This window comes from Lichenostomus cassidix, chromosome 2 (assembly GCF_008360975.1).
Source record: "Lichenostomus cassidix isolate B80296 chromosome 2, HeHo_3.0, whole genome shotgun sequence".
NCBI lineage: Eukaryota > Metazoa > Chordata > Aves > Passeriformes > Meliphagidae > Lichenostomus > Lichenostomus cassidix.
Genome location: NC_139482.1, coordinates 15,863,095 through 15,880,275, shown reverse-complemented (window position 1 = coordinate 15,880,275; position 17,181 = coordinate 15,863,095). Strand labels below are relative to the sequence as shown.

General features: G+C 44.0%; 1 protein-coding gene across 1 annotated transcript; it reads left to right on the top strand.

The window, feature by feature from the left end:
• The first annotated feature begins 222 nt into the window (after positions 1–222).
• On the top strand, positions 223–16,489 carry LOC146440856 (uncharacterized). The gene is made up of 6 exons (XM_085050457.1): positions 223–301; positions 1,459–1,612; positions 2,567–2,727; positions 6,228–6,431; positions 6,536–6,717; positions 10,382–16,489. The coding sequence occupies exons 1-6, from the start codon at positions 241–243 to the stop codon at positions 15,938–15,940; spliced, it is 6,321 nt and encodes a 2,106-aa protein (XP_084906583.1). The 5' UTR covers positions 223–240; the 3' UTR covers positions 15,941–16,489.
• Positions 16,490–17,181: the final 692 nt, after the last annotated feature.

Genomic DNA, 17,181 nt, shown 5'->3' with positions numbered 1-17,181 from the left:
ATTAAATGGGGACTTTTCTCTAAAATTAGAGACAAGGGGAAAAATACTGTACAGCTCTGGTCATATGTGGGGAGTATAATTTGTCATCACAAGCAACAATAGATCATTCAAGATGAATCAAGTTTTGAACGAGTTTGTGTGTTTGTGAGAATTTCACCTTTTAACCCAGTTTTTATTGAATGGTAAATGCATAACTGTATGACTGGACTGACACTAGTTCTGTCTTGTGCAGGCCAGGAGATGGAGATTGAGACTGCAGATGAAATTGCTATTGTTGGAATAGGATGCAACTTTCCTGGAGGTAAGTTTGGGGTAAAAGCAAAGCTGGCTGTGAGTGAACATTGAAAAGTAGAGTCTTTTCTTAATGTTGAAATGGAGAAAAAGCACATGTTCTTCGCTTAGAAGACTTTTTTGCTTTTCTGCTTGCGGGATCTTTTTGAAAGTTTGTGCTGTGGTAGAAGTTAATTGGCTTGAATTTCTCTGCTGACTGACAGCCAGTCAGACAGACAGAAGAACCTGCAGTGCTGCAGGGCATTGAGCTGCACATGAAACTCATCCAAACAAGCTGGATGGGTCTGGGATGATTTGAACTTTCTCCATGTCCACTGGCTGGGTGATTTTGGCTGGGTGATTGTGCATTGTTACAGGACTCTGCATCTATAGGGACAGGACAGATCAAGGGCTGGACATAATCATCAGCTTTTCCTGTAATATGAGTAAATTGGGTTTTCCTAAAAGAAATCTTCCTGCTTTATTACTGTAGGTAGAGTAGATGCAGTGAGATGGTAGGGAAATGGGGAGAGAAGGCAGTTAAGGAGTTAAAGATTTGGTGGGGTGTTATGATCGGATTATTAAGGTTCTTAGAAATACTTCTGCCTGAATAAAAGTGCAAAAGAGTTTACTGTGATTACTGCCCCTGACCAGAGGTTACAGCACACACCCAAAACCTCCTCCTCCCCCCTCAGTTGTGCAAACCTTGCTTCTGCACACTGTGGTCTCCCCCACCCCAAAGTCAGCCAGAGATAATTCTCACTGCAGCTGGTGGGTTTGGCCTTTTGTGGATACATTCCTTTCCCTCATCTTGAGATGACTGAACAGTAGGTCTATCTTTATCTAATCTCAGCAGTTTGACTTTCAGTCCGAAGTCCCAGTCAGGTATCTTCAGGGACGCTTCTCTGGGTGCAGCTTCTTTATATGCTTTTTCCTGTAATGTTTGTGGCATGAACTATTTCAGTCTCTGACATGGGGTTCCTTTGCTTTTAGACAAGCAGTGAAGGGATCAGGCATAGTTTTTCTTTTCCTCTCACCAAAGAATGATCACTTCTTTCTGTGGCAATTCTACTTGAGCAGCCCAGATTTACATGTGGGAAGTCCTTGTAGCTGACTGTGTGCTTTTCTGAGTCTGCATGGGAAGGGGGAGTGCATAACTGAATTGATTTTAAGAACTTTGTCCAACAGGAGATGGAATTGACAATTTCTGGAAAGTCCTGGAGGAAGGCAGAAACTGCACTGTAGAAATCCCCCCCGAGAGATTTAATGCCAAGGAGTGGTATGATCCAGATCATAACAAGCCAGGAAAAATATGTACAACACGAGCTGCTCTTCTTGATGAGTGAGTCTGTTCCTCTGCTGCACCTCTGACTTTTGTAGTGCTTAGACTATAGGTACAGCTGTTCAGGGGCTGTGACTAGTGTGCAGAATAGCAAAGTACAGTAAGGCCAAAATAAGTGTCTTTTATTTGAATTCCACTTTCCCTTGAAAAATCAGGCTGTAGACCTTCATTCAAAGGAGAAGTTGAAATGCACAGGAGAAATGTTTTTGTCTTCTGAGATTTAGAATTGGCAGAGATGAATCACAAGATGAAGAATTAATTTAGTGCTTAGTCCCATGTCAGATATTGAATCTTGCACTGAAATGAAGAGATGATAGAAGGTCATACAAATCTGATCTGGGGATATGAGATTAAACTTGGACTTGGTCTTTTGTAAGCATGGGCCTCTTTTGAAGATGTTTTGAAAGACTAAGACACACATACACACACCTCAAGCATTTTGAATATATTTTTAGAGAAGCATGAGTATTTCTTGAAAATACCTCAGCTGATCCTCTATCTTTTGGTTTTAAATTGTATAGCATTGGTCTATTGGTCTATAATTATTTTAAGCCTATTGGTATAGGCTTAAAATAATTTAGAAAAAAATATTTGTTTATAACTTACTGGCCACAACCCCATTGCAGCAGAGGGAGTCTGATTCTGTGCATTTCATATTCTGAGGAGTCCAGTTGGTACTAGTGCAATTACCATGTGAATAAAAATGGTTAGGAGTGGACTCCTATCTCTGAAATGCAGAATCATTGATAAAATTACGTATTTTGTGGTGGGACGTGAAACATCCTTGGCTTACAAACATTATCTTCTGAATTTCATAAATGGGAACTGTGGCCTAAAAACCAGTTACTGCTCTGCTTTTCATGAAGTTGCAAAATATGTTAACTGTGAGTCTAGAAGTAAATGCATCCTATATACATGTATATGCCATATCATATTCTGGTCTGTGTATTTCAGATTTAATGCATTTGACAACCACCTGTTTGGGATTAATAATATGGAAGCTGAACGCATGGATCCGCAGCAGAAGTTACTGATAGAGTGCACATACAAAGCCCTGGAGGATGCAGGAGTTCCTGTAGAATCTGTCAGTGGCACCAAAACAGGTGTTTTTATTGGTAAGAGGAAAATTTCATGGCAAAGAAAGTGTGTTTAAACTGCACAAAGATTGGAGCGCGCCTTCATAGCCTTTCCATGTTATCTAGGCTGGATCTAGACTGGAGTTCTAAGGCTACTGTGCTGTGGTACTTCTGGTTACTTTGAGTAAGAATGACCAGGCTACTTTGGAAGTTCATGATGCAATTTGTGTATCTCTTTTTGGTGCTTTACTTCCTGTGTTCAGGCACTGAAATTAAGCAGGAAACAGTTAAAACTGCCTCCCCAGCCCAACCCTTCTTGGGAAAGATACTCCCAAGCCCAACCCTTCTTGGGTAAGATACTCCCAAGCCAGGCTGTAATGTTCCATCCTTAAGGGGGAGGGAACACCCATGATTACTAGGGTCTGCAGGAAAACTTTTATTAGTAAATAACTCATTTAGAATGGAAATTGGAATGTTAGTTCCTGACCTGCTGTATCAGCACATGGCAGGGCTTGTGGATAAAGGGGTGGGGTGGAAGGAAAGAGGGAAAGGAAGAGATAAATTAAAGAAGGGGAGAGAGAGAGAAAGAGAGAAAGAGAGAAAAAGGTCTGCTTCCAGCATCAGTCTGGCTGATGACATGTCCAGTGTTTTGTGGGCACCCTGTGGCAGGACATCCCCCCTACCATGGAAGAGCTTACCTGCTGTGTCCATCAGCTGGTGCACAGCTCTGGACATTCTTCTCCCCTCATGTGAATTGGTGATATAACCTAAGCTGGACATCTGTCCAGCAGTGAGGTATCTCTGGTGTTAGGGAGGTGACATCACCCAGCTGACAATAAGCATCTTGCCTTGAGAGCAAGATGTAAGGGGATAAGTCAGAAAATCCTTACTGAGAGACACTCTATTTTACAAACTAGAAAGGCTACACAAATTTTCACAGAGGTAGAAGCCTCCTACACACTCCTGAAAACATGTAGGGGATCTTCTCCCATGAGCTTGGACATGAGTTATGCGGTTACTTTCCTGGGAATTGGGAGGCAAGATTTTATGTGTACCCCATCATCAATCTGGTGGTAAGTCCATTGAATCTTAAGCTGTACTGTTTCTTTGCTAGCTGTAATATAGGTATCCTTATAGTGCACTGTATTTTATCTACTAGTAGTTAATTTTGTTTTACTCCTGTGTAAAAAATAGTCCAATTAAAAGTCTCATGTCTGTTAGTTTTGTTTCTATTAAATAAAGAATTAATTTTGTAATAGACCTAATTGGCCATTATTAAAGAACTTGTGAAGGAGAGTGGGTTTTGGGGTGCTAGCTGCCCCAACAGAGCTACTGTCTGCTGCCAGAGGCCTGGGCAGAGGCAGCACTTATCTAAATTCTCTCCTCTCATTTCTAACACACCCTATGGCCTAGGTAGGTATACCTATTTATAAATAGTCTTCCCAGGTCTGAAGATAGCTTTCTCTCTTTCTATGCAAGTTAGTTATCATGTCCAGTCCCTTCTTTCAGACCTTTCTGGAAATGTGTCAGAGGCTTTGGGACTCTTGGGTGCTCTTAATCCTTCCCTCCCCAGACTGACCTTGGGTCAACACTTCATTCCACTTCTGTGCTGATGCTGTCTTTTGTTTGTTGATGGGGGCAGAGTGGTTGGAAAGTGGCCCAGTGGAAAAGGACCTGGGGGTACCGGTGGACAGCAGCTGAACATGAGCCAGTGAGTGCCCAGGTGGCCAAGAAGGCCAATGGCATCCTGGCCTGGATCAGCAATAGTGTGACTACAGGGGCAGGGCAGTGATTCTTCCCCTGTACTTGGCACTGGTGAGGTCACAACTCGAGTCCTGTGTCCACTTCTGGTCCCATCAATTCAGGAAGGAGACACTGATGTGCTGGAGTAAGTCCAGAGAAGGGCAGCAGAGCAAGGAAAGGTTCTGGAGTACAAGTTCTATAACGAGCAGCTGAGGGAGCTGGCAATGTTTAGCCTGAGACCAGGAGGCTCAGGGGTGATTTTATGACTCTCTACAACTGCCTGAAAGCAGGCTGTAATGATGTGGGAATCAACCTCTTCTTGCAAACAACTAGAGACAGGATGAGAGGCCATGGCCTCAGGCTGTGCCAGGGGACATTCAGTTTGGACATGAGGGAAAAATTGTTCACAGAAAGGGTGATTGGATGTGGGAATCAGTTGCCCAGAGAGGTGTTGGAGTCACCATCACTGGAGGTGTTTAAGGAAAGACTGGATGTGTTATTTAGATCTAGTTGACAAGGTGGTGTTTGGCCATAGAGTGGACTGGATGATCTCAGTGGTCTTTTCCAGCCTAACAGATTGTGTGATTCTGTGGTTGTGTCTCTGTGGAGCAGAACAAGGATGTTTATCCTGGGAGAGTGCTGTCCTACCTCTGCATGGCCCCCTTCTCCTCTTGCTCTTTTGACAATTCATGACTGTTACCAACCATCTTTGGTTGGCTCCACAGCTCTCCAGCTATCAGTGTTTGACATGTACACTTCAGCCCCTTATCTTCTGGGCTTCTACACAGGCCTACACTTTTCTCCAGTATATTGTTCTCCAGCATAACTTTGTTCAAGGTGTTGTGGGGGTTAATATCCTTGTAAATCCAGCAGAAATCTTCCTGTAGGCATTACAATGGTATCAAGGTGCAGTTGTCCAACTGCTTTTGTCAGGACCAGAAAAGTTATGGAGGAGTTGATGCCATGTGCTGTTGAAAGACATTTAAAAGACAATACTAGAATAACAGCACATTACTGCTGGTGTAATCTGTGTCTCTTTAAAGAGGAGCTTTCCGGGGTAGTTAGGCTGATGTAGCTATAGGGAGAAAAGCTTTAGATTGCCTTTTAGTGTGAGAGATACTCGTCTTCCACCGAGGGTACTATTCCTTGCTCTCTGAATAGAAGTACCACATTTTCCACATGTTCTCATGGACTTGGGGATCCACAAGTATTTAAATATTGGTATTTCAAGAATAATGTTCCCAGAAAGAAGACATGACTGCTCACAGGCCCTATTCTTCTTTATTATTTCTTAATAGATCACAGTGTGAAAAAAAAAAAATAGAAAGCACAGGATAGTAATTTGTGCTGTGACCTTTAACTCGCTACATATGAGGAAGGGAAGCTAATGTCTTGCACTTTTATGTCTGAGTTACTCTCTTTTTAACTTATTGATAAATATTCCCATAGCTAAACTAAAACAACCTGAGTCTCATAACTGAATTTTAGTCTCAAACTGAGATAAAGGGGTCACAGCAGGCTATGGAGATCTGAGCTTCATCATATAGTGAGCTAAGCCATCAGGAAAGGCCTGCCATTTCCTGGGCAGGTAGGAATTTCAAGTGTTAGATATGTTTGTGTAAGTTGGGTCCCAGAGTTTTGCTTCTAATTTGGATTGAAGCAAAGTTTCATGATAGCAGCACAAATGCCACGTGGTTTCCTCTTAACACTGAACACAAAAACCTTCCATCAGGTTTAGCAATGTACATCGCTGTGGTTGGCTTGGGTTAACTTGACATATATCTGATGTTTTACAGGTCTCATGAATCGAGACTATGAAATCATAACCAGCAGAGCAGCGAGTGAAATAAATCATTATGATGGTACTGGAACAGCAATGAGCATTGCTGCTAACAGAGTCTCTTTCACATTTAATCTCACTGGACCGTCCCTGACTGTTGACACTGCGTGTTCATCTTTTCTTTTTGCTCTGCATTACGCTTTGCGAGCCATTAAATCAGGTAAGGGGACAGAAGAGATGCTGGACAATGAGATCAGCATTGCTGATTGTTTCTGTCCATCAGCAGGGCCCTCTCAGCATGAGTATGTTTCTGTTTGTCTCCAGGAGACTGTGAGGCAGCAATCTGTGGTGGGGTGAACTGCATCATCGATCCCCGCACCTTTGTATCTCTCAGTAAAGCAAAAATGATCTCTCCGGAGGGAATAAGCAAACCCTTTTCCAAGAAAGCAGATGGCTATGGAAGGGGAGAAGGCTGTGGTGTTGTTTTCCTCAAACCACTGAGAAAGGTAAGAGAGCTTGTGAGGCAGTGTAAAATAAGACTGGTTACTTGCCAGAATTTTGTGTCTTCAGCTCTAATAGTGACTTTTCCAGCAATGATTTTCCAGTTCAGTCTTAATACTAATGAGGCTTTTCTTATGCATTTATGCATTTCCCCTAGTATAAGAAAAGGACCCTACATTTAAAAGTTTGTATCATATTCTGTGATTTCTTGGCTGTGTTGAGTTTTGTTATCTCCTCTACAGACAAAGCATGAGATTACCGCAGAATCAGTCAGGTTGGAAGGGGCCACAGTGGGTTTTCTGGTCCAAACTCCTTGCTCATGCCAGGTTATCTTAGATCAAGTAGCACAGGATTGTGACCAAATGATTCTTGAACATCTCCAGAGAGGCAGAATCCAATCCCTTTCTGAGCAACCTGTTCCAGTCCTTGGTCACCTGTACAGTTATTAATTTCTTCCTCATATTCAGGTGGAACTTCCTGTGCATCTTTTTCAGCTCATTGCCTCTTGTCCTGTTGCTCAGCACCACCAAGAAGGGCCTGGATCCATTCTCTGACACCCTCCCTTCAGATACTTACAGACACTGATGTGGTCTCTTTTCAGTCATCTCAAGGCTTAACAGGCCCATCTCCCTCAGACTTTTGTCATAAGAGAGATGCTCCAGCCCCTTCATCATCTTTGTAGCTCTCATTTGGACCCACTCCATTAGCTCCATGTTTTTCTTGTACTGAGGAGCCCAGAACTGGACACAGCACTCCAGATATGGCCTCACCAGGGCTGAGTAGGAAGTCAGGATCACCTCCCTCAGCCTCTTGGCAATGCTCTTCCTAATGCAGCCCAGGATCCCACCAGCCTTCTTGGACCCCAGGGCACACTGCTGGCTCATGGACAGCTTGTTGTCCTCCAGGACCCCCAGGTCCTTCTCCTCAGAGCTGCTTTCCAGCAGGTTGTCCTCCATCCTGTACTGGTGTCTGGGGTTATTCCTGCCCAGGTGCAGGACCCTGCATTTGCCCTTGTTGAATTTCAGACAGTTCCTCTCTGTTCATCTCTCCAACCTGTCAAGGTCTCTCTGGAGACCTGCAGAGCCCTCTGGGGTATCAGCCTCTCCTCCCAGCTTTGTGTGGAGAGTGAACTTGCTGAGGAGGCCTCTGCCCTTCATCCAAGCCATTGATGAATAAACTAAACAGAACTGGGCCCAGGGGATACCACTAGTGACACTTCAACTACACCCTGTGTCACTGATTATAACCCTCTGAGATCTGCCATTCAGCCAGGTCTCAATCCATGTCTCTGTCCACTCATCCAGTCCATGCTTCATGAGTTTTTCTGTGAGGATGCTGTGAGAGAAAGTGACAAAAGCCTTGCTAAAATTGAGGTAGACAATATCCACTGCTCTCCTCTCATTCATCCAGGCAAATGTTTGATCACAGAAGTCAATCAGGTTGGTCAAACATGATTTACCTTTAGTGAATCCATGTTGGCTACTCCTGATCACCTTCGTATCTTCCTTGTGGATAGAGATGGCCTCTGGAATGAGATGCTCCATCACCTTCCCAGGGATTGAGGTGAGGCTGACTGATTGGTAGTTCCTTGGTCCTCCTTCTTGCCCTGTTTGAAGACTGGGGTGACATTTGCTTTCTTCCAGTCCTCAGGCATGTCTCATGATCTCCACAACCTTTCAAAGATGATTGTGAGCAGTCTTGCTGTGTTATACCCCTGCTCTCCCAGACCTCATGGATATATCCTGTTAGGACCCTTGGACTTGTGGATGTCAAATTTGTTTAGGTGCTCTCTGACCCAATCACACTGGAGCAAGGGGAGGTCTTCCTTTCAGCATTCCTTTACCCTGGTCTCCTGGGTCAGAGATTTTTTCAGTGAAGACAGATGCAAAGAACACATTCAGTAACCCTCCCTTCTCTGCATCCTCTGTTACCAGGATCCCCACTCCATTTACTAATGGACCCATATTATCCTTAATTTTCCTTTTGTTGTGATGTATTTGGAAAGGCCCTTTTTGTTATCCTTAACATCCTTGACCAGATGTAATGGGCCTTGGCCTTTCTAGTCTCATTACTGCTTATTCTGATGACCTCTCTACATTCACTCTTGACCCTGTGTCCTGACCCTGCTTCCATCTCCTGTATATTTCTGGCTTATATTTGAGTAATGACAGGAGTTTTTTATTCATTCACAGAGGTCCTGCTTCCTCTTCCTTCAACAGTGAACTGTACAATCTCATGGTCACTGCAGCCAAGGCTGCCCCAACCCTCACATGTCCAACAAGGCCCTCCCTGTTAGTATAAGGTTGGGCAGCACAGCATTCCTTGTTGGATCCTCCACTACCTGTGACAGGGAAGTTGTCATCAATGCTTTCCAGGCAGCTCCTGCACTGTTTGTGCTTTGCAGTTTTGCTTCTCCAGAAGATGTCAGGGTAGTTAAAGCCCACCAAGAGCCAGGGCTTGTGACTGTGGGGCTTCCAGCTGCCTGTAGAAAGCCTCATCCACTTCCTCCTCCTGACCAGGCGGCCTGTAGCAAACACCCACAGTGGTGTCACCCTTACCAGTCTCCCTTTTATCCCCACCAAGGCAGAGCTCAGTACACTCCAAGTGTTGCCTCACATAGAGGGCAACTCCACCACTGCACCTTCCTGGTCTGTCTCTCCTAAACAGCGTGTGGCCCTTCATGCCAACATTCCCACCGGGAGCTATCCCACCACATCCGTAATTGCAATAAGATTGAAGCACACAGGCTGCACACAGATCTCTAGTTCCTCCTGTTTGTCCCCATACTGTGTGCATTGGTATACAGCACTTAACAGAAGTATTTGATGGACAATATCCTAGTGGGGGTGTGAAGGGATGTCCCATAGTTGTATCTAGTGGTTGCACCTTTGACTGCTGGTGCTTGATCAAGGTATTCCTACATAAGCCTTCTTTTGCTACTAAGGTGTTTCTCCCATATTTTGCTGTTGGCTTCTATTATCTCAGGAGTTGCTGGCTTGTCTCTGTGAGACTGCTAGTGTGCTCCAGTGTGGCTGGTACATCTCAGAGTCACCTGCAGAGGGTGTACCCTATCACCCTATCACCTTTCAGAAGTACCCTATCCTCTAACTTTTTCATACTGTCCCGCAGTTTGTTGGGGCAAGCCTGATATTGCTGCCATCCACTACCATAACTAGTTTAAAGCTCTCCAAGGAGTCTTGCTAGTTTCTGTGCAAAGACTCTCCTTCCTCACTCAGAGAGGTGAGTCCCATCTGATACCATCATGCCTGACTCTGCATAGGCCAAGCCATTTGCAAAAACTCCAAAACCTTGGTGGTGACACCAGCTGCTGAGTCTTGTCTTAGTAGATTCAGCCTGTCTGTTTCTTTCTATATTGATGCTTTCAACTATTGCTGCTTTCAATATTTTTTGTTTAATATTGCTGCTTTGAACTGGAAGTATGGAGGAGAAAATAACTTGTGCCTCAGATTTCCTTAGCAAATATCCCAAAGCCATGAAATTTTTCTTGATCACTCTCAGACTATGTGTTGCCATCAACTCACCCCGTACATGGAGGATCAGTAATGAATACTAGTCTGTGGGATGCACCAGGCTTGGAAGTTTCCTGGAGGCATCTTTAACCAAAGACTACTATTGTTATTAAAGACAATTTAACTTTTCATGGAACAGGCAAAGGAAGACTACAGCAAAATCTGGGGTGTGATAAACATCAGTGCAGTAAATCAGAACGGCAGGTCCACGACTCCAATCACAAGACCATCTCAAATAGAGCAAGAGAAGTTACTGCGCAGCATTTATGAAAGTCGTGTGGATCCCTCAGTTGTGCAGTACATTGAAGCCCATGGCACAGGAACTGCTGCTGGAGATCCTACAGAAGCTGAAAGCCTGGGCAGTGTCATTAGCAAAAACAGGTCTTCCCGAGTTTCCATTCTGAAAATCGGTTCAGTGAAAGGAAATATTGGGCACACGGAATCGGCTGCTGGAGCAGCCGGGTTAATCAAAGTGCTCCTGATGATGCATCATGGAAAGATTGTTCCATCCTTGCATTACTCAAAGGAGATGAGCAGCATCGATACAGAGAAATTAAACCTTGCCGTTGCCACAGCTGTAGAGCCCTGGGAAGAATCCAGTGAGTACGGAAGGGTAGCTGGCATCAACTGCTTTGGATTTGGAGGAACCAATGCTCATGTTGTAGTCAGGCAGGTGAAGCAGCCAGAGCCTCTTCCTGCCTTTAAGAAGCCCCTGGAATTAGTTCTGCTGTCAGCCGCATCACGTAAGTCCCTTCAGATGACAATGGCCGATACAGCCGAGCAGCTGAGCACAAGAAACTCCATAACTCTCCCAAGCCTGGCCTATACTTCTGCCTGCAGAAGAAGCCATGCCAACAACAGGTACCGAAAAGCATTTGTCACAAATTCCCTCCAACACCTGCAGCAAGAGCTGAAGTCAGCAGTGAGCACTGAACCTGCCATGTCAAAGGCAGAACCCCAGCTGGTGTTTGTGTTCTGTGGCAATGGTGTAACGCTGAAGGAGTTCAGTGAGGCCCTGCTGAGCTCAGAGCCAGTGTTCAGAGACAAGTGTAAGGAAATAGAAGACCTTTTTCAGCAGCACACTGCCATCAGCCTTCTGCCGGCAAGAAATCATAGCCCAAAGGACTTGCTGAATCCAGAGCTTTCCCAGCCCTTGCTGTTTGCCCTGCAGGTTGCCATAGCTTCCCTCCTGAAGCACTGGGGTATTCAGCCCATTGCAGCTGTTGGCCACTCAGTGGGGGAAGTTGCTGCTGCTCATACTGCTGGGTACCTTTCCCTGGCAGATGCAGTCAAAGTGATTTATCACCGGAGCAGGCTGCAGGCAAAGACAGCCAGCGGCAGAATGTTGGTGGTTGGAAACATCCCTGTTCAGGAGATTGCTGAACGCCTGCATCCCTACTCAGGAAAGGTGTGCATTGCTGCTTTCAACAGCCCCATTTCCTGCACCCTGTCTGGGAGTGTAGATGCTGTGGAAGCTGTCCAGAGAGAGTTAGCTGAAGCTTTCAGACAGAGAAATATCTTTCTTCATGTTTTAAATGTTCCAGCTGCATATCATAGCCCCAGCATGGATATGATACTTGGGGAGCTGGAGGAGCAGGTAGAGCCTTTAGAAAAGCGGAAGGGGGAAATTGAAGTGATTTCAACACTGACTGGGATGGCTGCATCTGAAAATGACTTTGCTCAGGGCAAATTCTGGGCACGGCATACTCGAGAGCCTGTTGCTTTCATGAGGGCCATCCAAAGTGCAGCCAGAGACAGGGACAATGTGGTGTTTGTGGAAATAAGTCCTCACCGAGCATTGCAAAGGAGCATAAAGGAAACACTGGGAAAAGGCACAAAGGTGTTCTCCTCTTTGCAATCTGATGCAGAATATCAGACGCTCCTGACCCTGGTAGGAAATCTGTTTGAACTGGGATATAATCCCAACTGGCAGCACTTCTATAATGGGTACCAAAGTGTTCCAGTGGCCATTCCACGGTATCAGTTTGATCGCCAGAAACTCATGTCCAGTCTGGATATTCATCGACAGGCAAACCAAAGAGGTGTCAGTGCCAGTCATCCTTTGATTTATGGCATAAACAGTGACAAAGTGGAGTTTGGCTGCCTGGTGTCTCAGGAAACGACACCATACTTGTATGAACACAAGAACAATGGGGTGGCCTTAGTCCCTGGAGCTTTCTATGTGGAGCTTGCTCTGGCCTCTGTGATGAGCAGCTCCAGACCTAAAGTGCCTCTGAGTACTTGCCAGCTGAGTATCAGTTTTTCTGCGCCATGTGTTCTCACACAGAGTTCCCAAGTGCTGAATATCAAACTAAGTCCACAAAAAGCCATGACAAGCTTTGAGGTTGTCTCTTCCTCCAATGCAGTTTATGCTGCTGGCCAAGTGGCAAAGGGGCTTGAAGGTGTGGTGGAAGAAAGCAGCATCTCCTTCGAAGCCATCTATCGAAGATGCAGGTCAGTGATTAGCAGAGAGGAGGTTTATGAAGCCCTGTCTCATGTTGGCTTTCAGTATGGCTCCATGTTCAGGCAGCTCAGTGATGTGCATTATTGCCAGGAGCTAAAGGAAGCTATAACAAGCATAAAGGTGAATCAGGAAACCGTCAGAGAGCTGTACAGCTACTGTATCCACCCAGTGCTGCTTGACTGTTTTCTGCAGATGACCGCTGTCTTGACTTCAAGGACACTCCAGTCCAGAACAGGCTTTCCTTCAGGGATAGGCAGCCTGGTGGTGCTCCGACCCTTGGAAGAAGAAATGATGATATACATGAGAATGAGCAAGTCCACTGGGAACTGCCTTGAGGTATGTGGATGCTTTGTGGACAAGCATGGCTCTGTTTTGGCTGAGCTCAAGCGTGTTGCCATCACTTTCATGAAGGAAGCATCTTCCAGAGACAATGAGTTCCTGTTTGAAAACAGGTGGAAAGAAGTCTCTCTTTCACAGACAATTGTACATTTGGGGGTTAAGCCCAGATTCCTTGTGTTTGCAGACAAATTTGGGATATCTGAGCAGCTCAAAAAATATTTGCATCCTGGTTCGAGATATGTGATGTATGAAGATTGGGAATCTCTTTTGGAAGGTGACACACAGAATAAAATGAGAGCAGAGGTTGAGGATTATGATGAAATCCTCTTCCTGTGGGGAATTCAAAAGTTAAATGAAGATTTCCCAGGGAAAGCAGTAGATCAGCTGGCAAAGTGCTGCGAAGCCTATCGCCAGGTAGTGGTGGCATTAAGAGAGAAGGCGTCCCGCTGTTCTGTCAGAGTGATCACCTATAAAACAACAGAGAGATATGTGGACCATGTTAACTGTGGGTTTGCATTGTATGGCATGACCAGAACTTGTATTGTTGAAGTTCCAGAAATCACATTTCAGCTGATTGACCTCAGCTCTTCCAGTTCCCTGGACATCTCAGTGTTAGCAGATGTTCTTGTCAAATACAAAGGAGGCGACTACCCAGAAGTTTACATCAGCCTGGGAAGAATATATGTGTCTGAAATCAGACGCACACTTTTTGTAGACACAGATTACATCCAACCCATAAGATCTCTCCAGAAATCACAGACATTCACTTTGTACACTTCTGATCCATACACAGCAAAAGACTTGTCTGGGGAATTATCCACTGGCACTGCTACTCAGCTTGACAAACAGAGTGTTGAAATTCAAGTGGATAAAATTTGTCTCCACTCAGAAGATTATTTTCCCATTAGTGTTTCTAGCTGCAGCTTTGGTAATACACTGTATTGGAACTCCCAAGCTGGAGACAAACACAGACTTCTAGCTCTTGATTTCAGTGGCACAGTTACAGCAACAGGCATTGATGTGAAAAGAGTGAAAGTGGGAGATCATGTGGTTTCATGTTATCCCACTGCTGCCTCATCCAGAGTTCAGATTCCAGGAACAGTTTGTTTCAATGTCAAGAAATTCCCATTCCTCCAGAATGTCCCTTGTGTGTCATACTTCATCATTGCATGGGAAATCTTCACTCAGAGGTTACCCAAAGGGAAACATGGCAGAATGTTGGGCATTATTACGACAGAGCCATCATCAGTTTTGTGCCATGTTCTTTCTGCGGCAGCAGAGGAGATGGGTTGGAGAACAGTCCTTGCAAAGCCCACTCCTAACATGTTCCAGTATATAAAGCTGTGCAATGCCCTTGTTGTTCTTCCTCCAGTCAACAGACTGTCTCAGGAGGATCTGGCCCACATGTACTTTCTTAAAGATGTGGTGATTGTATGTGGCAATCAACAGTCTGAATGTATCCAAAATGTCTGTGAAATTGATAATGAAAACATCAGTTTTCATATCCTTGTTGTTGCCAGCCTTTTCCAGAAAGCACATCTAAAGGAATTGCAGAAGAATGTACATGCCTGGGTCAGTTCCATGGATATGAAACAGTTTAGACATCTCCCAGGTTCTGTTTTTCAGCAGAGGGAGAACTTTGAAGGGCTAAACTCTGTGATGTCCTATTTTACCTGCACTTCTGTCCCCCTTGCTGTCCTGGGAAGGCAGAAGGACATCGGTGTGCTTTCAGATATTCCATTGTACGAGCCCCAGAAGCAGCTGTTTAAGCAGAATGCTGTTTATGTAGTAGTTGGGGGACTCACTGGACTTGGCTTTGAAACAGTGAAATTCATAGCTGAGAATGGAGGAGGGTGTATTGCAATACTCTCCAGGAGGATTCCCAGCAGTGAGAAGCAGGAAGAGATGAGGGCTCTGCAGGAGCATTACAAAGGGAGCAAAGTAGTGTCTGTGCAGTGTGATGTGACTTTGAGCAGTGATGTTGAGAAAGCTTTCCAGTCCATTGCAAACACCTTTGCAGGGAGTCCGATCAAAGGCGTATTCCAAAGCGCTGTTGCTTTACACGATGGCCACCTTGAAGTGCTGAAGTTGGCTGACTTTCACAGAGTGCTGAGCCCAAAAGTAGCAGGGACCTTAAATCTTCACTGGGCTACCAGAGGCCAAGAGCTTGACTACTTTGTGTGCTACTCCTCGGTTACTTCCTTTCTGGGCAATGCCACCCAGACTAACTATGCAGCTGCAAACTCTTTCCTGGATGTTTTCTGCCTCTACAGGAGGAACTGTGGCCTTTCCGGCCAGGCCATTAACTGGGGTGCTTTGAACCTTGGCATTCTGCTCAATCAAAACCACATTCAGAGCATTCTGAGATCCAAGGGCATAGACATTCTGCAGGTGCATGAAATTCATGAGTATCTCAGGAAGACCTTACTTATAAACAACTCGCAGCAAGCTGTCGTCAAATTGAACTTTCAAGCTTTGTCTCATCATGTATTTTCTCAGATTACTTCCCTCAAAAGTCGTTTTATGTCACTTATGTTAGAAGAGTTCAGGAACAAGATTGAAACCCCTGAGGAAACTCAAGTCCCGGATGCTGCCTTTCTCAAATCTGAGGACTACATCACCTCACTGGTGAGTGACCTCACAGGAGTGACCCCAGATGAGCTAACCATGAATACCCCCCTTTCGTCTTTGGGCATAGACTCTATGTTAGCTATGACCATCCAGAACCGTGTCTTTCAAGAGAGAAAGGTGGACATCCCTCTTCTGAAACTGCTTGATCCTCACACCACTCTGTCAAGTTTAGTGGTAGTTTTAGAAGAAACAAGCAATGCAAATGGAATAGTTGAAAAGAAGAATGCTGCAGTTGAAAGTGCAGAAAACGATACCTTGCTATAGGAATCTTCTCAATCAGGAATTGTGTAACTTTGGTAATACTCAGACCCTTTGCAGCATCTCAGAAAATGTCATTACAGAACATCTGGTGATGCTGAATCTACTCTTCTGCATTAACTCGAAAAGCCCCACACCAGGTTCTTCTGCCATTATTCTCCTAGCTGTGTTAATTTCAGTCAGTTGTTTGACTCGTTACTGTTTGCACCTCTACATCATGAATTTACATGTAAAGCAGCATAAGATTATTTTAGCATTTTTCTTCTCTTTATCTGTTTTTCTCTTTTTAAAAAATATTTTTAAATTAACCAAATTATTAAGTATTTTGATTATCCAGTGTGTATAAATATCAGCATCTTTTTGAAACTCCTTTAGATGGTGTGAATTTCAAGGTTTCTTCTCAGAAAAGGAAACTTGATTTTTTCCTTATGTTTTCAAAAATATTAAAAAGGTACCAGTTGCAAAGCGTACAGTAAAGCAAATGGATTTTTTGATTAATAACCATTTTATGAAAGCTAAAATAAACAAGAATTGTAGAAGAGTTTAAAACCAAAACTTAAAGTGTATCTTTGTCTCATTTTATTTATTTGTTCCCCATTCACTCCTCTAGTTTAAATTTTCCTAATCATGTGCCCTTATTTTCTTTCAGTGACACCTACCTCACACTTTGAACACAGAGCACACAGATCAAAAAATGTAATGATAATTATGCAATTGTCATCCAATTATAGAAGTTCCAGTATACTTTAAAATGTATTGATTAAAAACCAGAACATTGTATTCAGTTTGAAATATTACTGCAGTAAATAATTTTCATACTTGTAAGAAGATATCTTCTATTGTGAACTTAACAGCAAAAACTCTGCATTGAAGTCAAACACAGAATATAGTTTGCTCTATTGCATGCGGTCATTACCTGTGACTTTATATTTATACCACCCAAAATTCATTAGCAGATGACAGTGTTATGTACCACTTCAAACATGAATCCTCATCAGTTAGTCTCTTCAGGTCAGGCCAAGTCATTTTAGGAAAGTCTACAGTGAGGACAGTCCTTTGTATTTCCCAGAAGAAGGTAAAAATGCCTTTGATCAAGCAGGAATCAGCATTTTAGATTAATCTTTTCCTAGAGGACATGCTAGTAGTATTAAATCCTATGGTGTAAGATAAATTTAGTGTTAAACCTTCTCTGCAAATGATATCTAAGTGAGATGCTTCCAAATCTACTCATCAAATTATATACAGAT

What these genes read in the sequence shown, in the direction of transcription:
- LOC146440856 (XM_085050457.1), top strand. Translation starts at nt 241, where the DNA reads ATGGAGATTGAGACTGCAGATGAAATTGCTATTGTTGGAATAGGATGC. An exon ending in AGGATGCAACTTTCCTGGAG is followed by an intron (nt 302 to 1,458) that starts GTAAGTTTGGGG and finishes TTTGTCCAACAG; the next exon opens with GAGATGGAATTGACAATTTC. An exon ending in TTTGCGAGCCATTAAATCAG is followed by an intron (nt 6,432 to 6,535) that starts GTAAGGGGACAG and finishes GTTTGTCTCCAG; the next exon opens with GAGACTGTGAGGCAGCAATC.